Source organism: Dendrobium catenatum, unplaced genomic scaffold (genome assembly GCF_001605985.2).
Source record: "Dendrobium catenatum unplaced genomic scaffold, ASM160598v2 fragScaff_scaffold_1676, whole genome shotgun sequence".
Classification (NCBI taxonomy): Eukaryota; Viridiplantae; Streptophyta; class Magnoliopsida; order Asparagales; family Orchidaceae; genus Dendrobium; species Dendrobium catenatum.
The window spans coordinates 1,374,548-1,384,641 of NW_021320138.1; the positions used below are offsets into that span (position 1 = coordinate 1,374,548).

The following is a 10,094-nucleotide window of genomic DNA, read 5'->3' on the forward strand; positions in this document are numbered from 1 at the left end:
AATTGCCCACTTTGCTTCTTTTCGAGCATTGAAACTCTTCAAAATTTCTAGAATTCTTAATTGAGATTCTTTAGTGTATCACTTAAAATCAAAGACGCAATTACAAAATTTTATACAACTAGTTAAGAACTTTATTTTTTTATGTCAAAATTCTCCATTTACATATTAAAATTTATAAGATGGTGGTGAGTTATGTAATGTTTTATGGTGCAAAATGTTGACCATTAAAAGAGAAGCATAAAATTAAGTTAAGGGTTGCAGAGATGAGGATGCTCAGGTGGATGAGTGGATTTACACTTAGAGACAATGTGAAATGAGTATATACGTTAAAGGGTTGTAGTTGCTCTAGTGGCAAATAAGATTAGAGAGAGTCGTCTTAGATGGCTTGGTCACATAAACACATCAGCCTCCCATGACAGGGTTAGGAAAATTTATGTATTAGATTTGATCTATATTAAGAACGATAGAGACAGACCTAAAAAGGCTTAGTTAGAAAGTATTAGAAATGACCTGTTTTATTACATTTAAATAAGAATTTGACTCTTAATAGGTCACAATGAAGAAAAATGATTTATGTAGTCGACCCTACATAGTGGGATAAATGCTTGTTATTGTTGTTGTCGTCGTCTTAGAACTTTGATAAGTTGATCAATCTATTCTACCTAGAACTTTACTCTAATTAGCTTTGATGGTGTTGAGAACAACCTTTCGACTTAAACACATCAGCGACTACATTGGTCTTCTCAATATGGTATTGAATTGCAAGTTGTAGTCCTTGAGCAACCTGATCCATATTGTAGGCAACATTTTGTGTTCCTCAATGTCATTGATACTTAAAATTTGGTGGTTGGTAAAGGCCTCGTCGTAAAATCCTTAATAGTTCTTCCAAATCTTGAGAGCAAATATCACATCTGCCAACTCTGTGCCGTGACTTGAATACTTGATCATGTCATCTTATCGGACTACATTGCCCTCCAGGCCTTCAACATGGACTAACATGCTTGACATTCTTTAGTTATCAAACTGCATGCTTTAACACAAAACAGTAATGGTGATAGTGCTTGGCTGTCACCACAGGTTGTGAGACTTAGTTAATTAGGATCTTAAACCTAATTTTTTTTTCTCATCAATTTTTATGGGCAAGATGTTAGGATAACCAATTATTTCCAAGTGTTACCCTAAATTCAATGATGGGGAAAACAAAGATTAAATATATGCTAAATGTTGATAACACAATGTTCTTGCACACAATACACAATTTCCATATTATTTCTAGTCAACATATGGGCATTATCTTTTAGTGCTCATATGTGTGAGATTCCACCCAACTCTTGAACAGTCATTTCAACTATAAATGAATATCATACTCTTGAATCAAGCAAAATAAGCACAAGTTTATAGTGGACATGCATCAGACTTTTTTGAAGGTCAAGTTCTCACTTGGACTCCTAGTGAGCAATGTGAAGACTCTAGATTTGATTGACTGCTCTTTTTGAGTTAATTTGGGTTCTCTATCTCGTTGAGTTAATACACCCCATCTTGCTTCCCGCCATTGGCTTAAGTTGGATTTGATCCTATCAAGCTATTTAGAGAACATTCATTTGTAAAATGCTTACACTCCTTATGACGAAACATTGTTTCCTCGAAGTATGGTCCAACAATCTGCTTTCTGCACTTGGAGCAGATTGAGGTAGAAATAACATTCTTCTTTGATGAAGATCCTTTTCTCATTGTATATCTCAATTTTCTTGAATCCTTCTATGCGTGATTTCCCTTTAGCTCGTTCTCAATTAAAGAGATTATTTATACAACCTTAGAGCACATTAATTATAGGGTTGCCAATAGTTGTAGAACAAAACCTCTTAATTATTTTTGGAAGAGGAAGCACCTCTATTCTTTTTGTCAAGAACCACTTGTTTCTTTTTGTCAAGAACTACTAGTGATACGGAATGCGCCTTTGTTGTGAACTTGAACTCATATGTCCATTGTCATGTCACATTGGGTGAGAAGGCCAAACTCTAATCATATATGATATAGCACCATCATGGATATGTACTTCAGTTGAAAAGTATTCATGAATTTTTCCTAGGAGATGTAAGATTTGGACAATTTCCAAGATGTGTACATCTTTTAGTAGTTGGCTAGTGCTCATCTTCTTATACGACCTATGCTGTCAAGGAAGTTATCATTCATCCGAGCAGTCAATTCCCTTGAATGCCATCTCAATTTGCATGATCTAGTAGTGCTAGTTGGATTTCGCATGTAGCTTTAATAGTAACATAATCGGTCATGTCATTTTATTGTAGGAGTTGACATTTCTATGGTTGGTTCATGAAGATTTCTTTTAGTTGTCTCTGGTATATTATGTGGTTGTCTCGACACCCTTCCCATTCCAAACATCACATCCTTAATTTCATTCAGTTCATTCCACGCTTTTTGTCGTCGTCACTTGTGCCATTTTGAAGGAGATTTCAAAAATTAATTCTAGGTTCTATGGCAGTAGTGAATACACCATCTCACTTTATCCTTACCTCAATCTCCCACCAGATCTTTTATTTTTCTTTCTTTTACCTTGTGCATATCTTTATAAATGAATCCTATAGCTGAAGTCTCCTCACCATTATCCATCCTTAATATCTTTATTAGAAGTCCCATGATCTTCAAAGCATAATTAACAACAACATCAAGCCTTTATCTCACTACGTGGGGTCGGGTACGTGAATCTTTTTTCTCCATTGTGTCCGGTTAAAAGTCAAAATCACATTTAGATCTAATAAAGAAATGTCATTTCTAATATTTTCTAACCAAGTCTTTTTAGGTCTACCTCTGCCTTTTTTAACATAGGTTAAATCTAATACATTTACTCTCATAACTAGGTCATCGGAAGGCCGCCGTTTTATGTGGCCAAACCATCTAAGGAGACTCTCTCTAATCTTATTAATGACTTGTTCGCTCAAAGTCACAAACCCCCCACTAGATCTATTACTACTAAAATACATTCCATGCATTCGGTTTTAGATCTACTCAAACGAAAACCTTTAAGACTCTAAGGTTGACCTCTATAATTCAAGTTTATCTTCAACTCCCTTTAGTCTTATCAACAAGAAGAATATCGTCAACAAAAAGCATACACCAGGGAACATCCTCATGCAAATCTCTAGTAAGAATATCCATGACTAAAGCAAAAAGATATGGGCTTAAGGCTGATCCTTGATTAAATCCAATTGAAATTGGAAAATACTTGTTCAAACTACCTTGTGTTTGAACACAAGACCAGCTCTAGCATACATATCTCTAATGACTTGAATATAAGCATTATTAATCCCTTTCTTTTTTAGAACTCTTCATAGAAATTCTCTTGGAACTTTATCATATGCTTTCTCTAAATCAATAAATATCATATGAAGATATTCCTTTTTCTCTCTATACTTCTCCATCAAACCTCTCAATTAATGTATGACTTCCATAGTAGACCTACCAGCTTGAATCCAAATTGATTTTGAGAAATATCTTTACTAGAAGTCCCATGATTTTCAAAGCATAATTAACATCAAGTCAAAAAGAATAATCTTTTATTATGATTTTCTTCACTCGCTATCCTTCATATTTTTTTTGCCCAGAAATTGTTGTCCCATTCTTCAGAACCAAGTATGTCCTCTAAAAATTGCTTTGACTCTTAAGGGTATGTTTGGGTGGCTTTCTTACTATTTTTGCTTTTTAGGCCACATTTACACGTTCTTTTTGCTACTACTATATTTTTATCTCTTTTAAAAAATTTTTGTTGAGAAAAGTTACTTTTTACAACTTGATTTGTATGTGTAGTAGCCGTAATTAATCTACACTTTGATTTTTTTTTTCAAAAAATATTTTTAATACTTGTAAAACTTTTCAAAAATTTTTTTCTCTTACCAACTTTACAACCACCTAACTAGAATTGCCCTTGACGAACTATTAATTTGTTTCAAGTCTAATAAGCTGTGACAAATCTTGAAATTGGTGGCTTGATGATTTCTTTATCTGTTAATTTCTCATCGAGCTCGACTCGAGAAATGCTTGTAAATAAACTTACTATTTTTTATTTTGAGAAAAACATATTAATGTTGTGTAAACTATCTCAATTTCTCAAGTATTAAATCAAAATAATGAGCAGTATATGAAGTCCCGTAAAGATGCCACATCTTCTCCATTAATAGCCTTTCTATAACCATATGGGTACTTGCATTTTTTATATCTATTGAATGAATATGCTTTTTCCTTCTCAACAACCTCATGAAGTATTTTAAATAGTAGTTGTGCATCTTTCATAAAGGCTAGTGTATCAATAGATTTTAAAAATATAGTCCCATATGAGGTTTTAATAAGGTAGACTATAATGCTTTTTGGTTTAATATTCAACCAACCATCTGGCATTTTCATATTTCCTGTTTCAATTCATGTCTTCTTCATTTCATCAACCATTTTTGTTATTTTTGTGACGTCCTCATTTAACATTTCGAAGCTCATACATGTTAGGAAGATTTTTCTCTTGACCATAATCTCCAATTGAGCGAAACATAAAAGCATCTTGTAATATTTAAATATACTCTATTTCTATGTTTCTTTGTAGAAGCTGCACGGGGAATTACTTGAGAGCTATTCTCATCTTCATTTACATTCATAATAAATTTATGCATTGGTCCTCAAATTCCTTTGTCATAAGATCAAAAATGATTTCCCAGTGCTAGAATTATATTGATTGAGAACCAAAATAAGAACTATTTCCAATGTTTTTTTTTTTTTTTTCATTTTTTTCAGCTATTTTTTTCGCGATGCCACACTTTAAACATTCAATGTATTTTTTTGACCTCATCTGACATTTTCCCACATGCTCGAACATTCACGTGTTAAAGGCAAGTGATCTTTTAATCTCTTTCATGAACATGTTAAATGAATTGAGTATGTATTATTCTAATTATTGATGATAATTAATATACAAAATAAAAATTTGAAAACCTATGCTCTCCCACTCCAACCAAAAATAACTAAACATACAAAAACAAATAGACTCTCGATTGCACCTCTGCTTGCTCTTGGCTAACTGCGCTCCTGTCGCTCTCAGTTGATTTGTGAATAAGATGAAGATTCTTGGTGAAATTAAGATTAAAGCCAGAAATATATGTTAGATAGAAATAGTAGTGCTCTCAGCCATTGCATAATCTGTCTTGAAATGCCTTTTTTGCATATCCAACTGATTTGAACTTGAATGTGGCCAGGTCCTGCTTTCAATATGTTCGTTATTGACGGATCCAAACCCAGATGATCCATTGGTTCCAGAGATCGCGCACATGTACAAGACGGATAGGAACAAGTATGAGACCACTGCAAGGAGCTGGACTCAGAAGTATGCCATGGGTTAGCTAAATTGATTTGCAGCCTGTCTCTTATTCAAATCTCAGGTACCCTGTTTTCTCTATTATGTGTTAAGATTTTGAAGTGATTGTGCCTAAGGCTCTCTATTTTACCAAATCCAGAGATGGCCACTCCTCCCCTCTGGAGGAAAACAAATTATCAAAAAAATTTCCTTTTTAATAGCTTGTTTGGAAGTTTGTTTTTTTGATCTATTGGACATCTGTTTGGTTTGCTTTTCTTATTCGTCTAAGGTTTCGTTTGGGACGGCTTTCTTACTGCTTCTTAAAGAAGCTTTTTACTACAAAAATTTTAATTTACCCTTAGAGATAGGATACGAAATGAGCATATACGTGAAAAGGTTGGAGTAGCTCTAGTAGAAGATAAGATTAGAGAGAGTCGCCTGAGATAGTTTGGTCAGATAAAACTGTCCTTCCGATGACCCGGTTAGGAGAGTAGAGATATTAGATTTGACTTATATTAAGAAAGGTAGAGGCAGATCTAAAAGACTTGATTAGAAAATATTAGGAATGACCTTTCTTTATTAGATTTAAACGAGAATTTGACTTTTAATAGGACACAATGGAGAAAAAGGATTCATGTAGCCGACTCCACGTAGTGGGATAAAGGCTTGATGTTGTTGTTGTTATAGTAAAACTGTTTTAAGAAGCATTAAAAAAGCTGTCCCAAATGAAGCCTAAGTAAAGGTAAGCTAATTTCTAAAAAAGGTTAAGAGAAGCTAGGCTTCTTTCTTTTTTCTGATCATGGCGCACAGGCCGCTTATGTGGTAGACTCCATTAGTGCCTTAGTGGAGCCACTGCTGGTTCAGTCTGCACACCAGCACTTTCATATTGCACTGTGGTATTTGAAAAGCTGATCATTTGATTCCTTTTATTCTTTAAAATGGGAGCATGAGTAGTGGGCAAAAGAGTGGTTGTCTGTTAATTTAGTTGAAAGAAATTTAAAAATTATTATTGAAAATTTAAGATAAAAAATTTCTTAATGAATAGAGAAGATGTTATATCATAATATCTCATTGTCTATGGATGGGCTTAAAAAATTGGCATGTTAATTTTATTATATTGATTGGCATAATATTATGTGATTTTAAGTTAGAAATACATTTTAAAAAATGAGAATATTTGATATGCAATGTGTGATGAAATGATTAAATCTTATAATATTTAAGTTCTTAACATTATTTTAATGAAATATGGGTCTGGTATTTCTTTATTACTTACTATTGGATTAATATATTTGAATCTCATGCTTATATGGATTTTCATTAAGGTTTTGTTTGGGACGGCTTTTTTATTGCTTCTTAAAGCAGCTTTTAAGTCTAAAAAATCAATTTTTGTATTAGGAAGCTGCTTTAAGAATCAAAAAAGAAAGCCGTCCCAAACGAAGCCTAAGCCTCATGCTTAGGTTTCGCTTGTGATAGTTTTTTAACCGTTTCTTAAAGCAGTTTTCTAATAAAAAATGAAATTTTTTTACTAAAAAGTTGTTTTAAGAAGCAATAAAAAAGCTGTCGCATGTGAAGTAATAAAATTGTAAAAATTGTTTATTTCACTTTTGATTAAAAAATAAATTAATTATTAATCATGCTAATTTGTAGCATTGATAATAATGCTAATTTATAGTATTGATGCAAATTTACTAAAATTTGAAGTCATTTAAAATTAACATAATTATAATATAATAACTTATGTAAGATGGTGAGCCATATAATGTCTTTTGATGAAGAATGTTAATCATTAAAAAGAGAACTGTAAGATTAAGTGATAGAGATAGGATGCTCGTTTTTTATACTTGAGGTAAAATGAGAAATGAGTATGTACGTGAAAATGTTGGAGTTGCTCTAGCGGCAGATGCGATTATAGAGAGTTATTTTAGACATTGTTTAGGATGATATTTTTACTGCTTAAATCAATTTTATAAAAAGCTATTTTACAAAGCATTATTAAAGTTATTTCAAATAAAGCCTTAGATTGTCTAATCATATAAAATGTTAGCTTTCTAAGAATTTGGTTATTAGGAGAGTAGATGCGTTAGATTTGATCTATACGCTTAGGCTTTGGATGTGGGGGCTTTTTTAATGCTTTTTAAAACATTTTTTTTACAACAACTTTTAGCATAAAATATTTTTGTTAAAAGGAAGTAAAAAAAAAGTCATATCAAATGAAGCCTTAAAAAAACTTTGTTAGAAAGTAAAGTTTTATCCTTAATAGAACGTAATGGAGAAAAATGATTTAAATGATTTATGCAGCAGATTTTATTTAGTGAGATAAAAATTTGATGTAATTGTTGTTGTTGTTATTATTATTATTATTATGTAATGAATAAGGCTATGCATGAGTAAAGCTATCTTTGTGATTACTTTTTACTCGGCTTTTAGCACAGATGAAAAAAATCATTAGAGTGTTATTTAGTTAGCATTATGTGGCATATATTATTAATTATGAATAATTAGGTTATTGTTGGCGCACTATTAAAATTTCTAATTGAGAATTTTATATTATTTAAGAATTGGAGGACGAATGGAAGAACAGCATATTTATCCTAGTAAATAAAATTAAAAAAAGAACCATATTTATCCTAGCAGATAAAATGATATTTTCCCTCATAAATAAGTCTAGGCCATGCCATTGAACAAGGAGTGGGGATGATCTGGAGCTTACTTATTAAGACTTTCTTTGGAACAACTTTCTTATCAATTTTGAGTTGAAACGAGTAAGATAAATTATTTTGTTTTATAACTATTAATTACAATTATTATCAATATAAAAACAGAAAAGAGGTGATATGAAGTAAAATTATTAAAGGTCTTTAAAATTAAAATTAAAATTATTAATTAAGTAAATTTATTAATTAAAATTATTATCTATAAATTTATATAAAAATGTTAAAAAATTATTTATAAATAATTATTATTAAATGTAAAAAACTTTAAATATAAAAGTGTACACGTATTATCTTTACGTGTTATACATGTAGGTTAATAGATTAAGAAGTGGGTTATTTTAGGCGTGTAAAGTAAAAGAATATATGGATTTTGAATTTTAACTGTTGATTTGCAGTAAAAAAAAAAAAAAATTTGGAGTAAAATAAATATAAAATATTTTGATAATAAATTCCAAATATCTCTAAAATAAATCTTCCTCATGGCCTCTTTTTATTTTATGCTTAAACATCAAAATATTTATTAAACAAAAATTATTCCAGTGATTGTATAATATATAGAGAAAAATATATTATCTCAGTCGATATAAATATTATTCTAAAATAGTTGACCAAAAAAATACATTTTAAAATTTTGACCCTTAAGCCATTGTTGACCAAAAAAAATACTCAACTTTAGACGGTCAAGCCATTGTTTAAAAAATTAAAGTAGGATATCTTAAACAATTATTTTATGTTTAATTATTTTGACCATACAATATGATATTAGGATCATGCTGTATGATTTGTTGAATTCTCATCATAGATCATCCCATGTGATATAAAGTCGTACAATATGATTAGTTATATCGAATAAAGCTTCATACATGATGAACCTATGTTCATCCACCAAGCTCTCGGGTCAATTGGACTATATGATTTAGATTGTATAGTAATATCATTATTTAAGATTTAATTCTATTCAATTCTTTAATCTATGGGACAAAATTAGGCAACATCTATTAATAATTGTACAATATGAAATCCTTCATACATTATGATCAATTTAAATTTGCCAAATTTTTGGTAATGTCGATTAAGCGGTATGGTTTAAGTAAAATAACTGATTGTACCATATGATTGAGGGTCATACTGTACGATTGGAGGTCGTACAGCATGATTAGCTATAATTTAATTTAATTAATTTAATTTATTTAAACATTTAAAATAATTTTTGATTTAACAAATCATATAGTATGAATGAGATTATATAGTATGATAATAAAAAAAATTAAATATTTAAATTTTATCCCTTATGAGTGTGTGCTTGCTTGCTTAACCAATATACATTTAATATATAAAATGACTCAAGAAAAATAAAAAATACAAACTATATGATTACAAATTAACTTTAAACCCTAACACTACATTATCTTGAATCTTAATTCTTCAATTCTGCTCAATGTATGTTGTACCTAAAATGATTAGTGACACATAAGAAAAACATACAATATATAAAACAGGAATAAGTAAACTATCATCCAATAATATCTGTAATTATCAAAACATAAGGTTGGGCTCCCATATTTCATCAATCTTTTTCTTTTTGATAATGATAAATATTATCACACATGATAGAGATTTCTACTAGCAATCCAAAATCAAGAAGCTGTTACAGCAGCTAAAGGACTTGGGTAGTACAACTTCTTATAGCTATATATTCAACTTTTATGGTGGATAAGGCTACAAAAAATTACTTCTACTCGACTAGAAATCTAGAGATTGTCATATGAAGTGACATGTTCTTGAGATGCTCTTTATATCTATCATACATCCAATAAAATTTGAATCTGAGTATCCTACTAAGTTAAAAGTCAAGCTATTCCTAGGATATCAATTACCAAAGGTTTGAGTGCCTATGATATACCTTACGATTCTCTTAATAGCAATCATATGAGATTCCTTAGGATTAGCCTGAAATTTAGCAAATAAATAGACGCTAAATATAATTTCAAACATACTAACAATCATGTAAAATAAATAACCTATGA

The 10,094-nt window shown here is 30.5% G+C and overlaps 1 protein-coding gene across 1 annotated transcript in view; it reads left to right on the forward strand.

Moving 5' to 3' along the window:
* LOC110096839 (ubiquitin-conjugating enzyme E2-17 kDa-like) overlaps nucleotides 1–5,598 on the forward strand; it is a 30,157-nt gene extending 24,559 nt beyond the window's left edge. The window contains exon 4 of the mRNA XM_020822964.2: nucleotides 5,253–5,598. Within this exon, the coding sequence (XP_020678623.1) occupies nucleotides 5,253–5,396 (144 nt within the window). The 3' untranslated portion in view covers nucleotides 5,397–5,598. The remainder of the gene's footprint in view (nucleotides 1–5,252) is intronic.
* The last annotated feature ends 4,496 nt before the right edge of the window (nucleotides 5,599–10,094 follow it).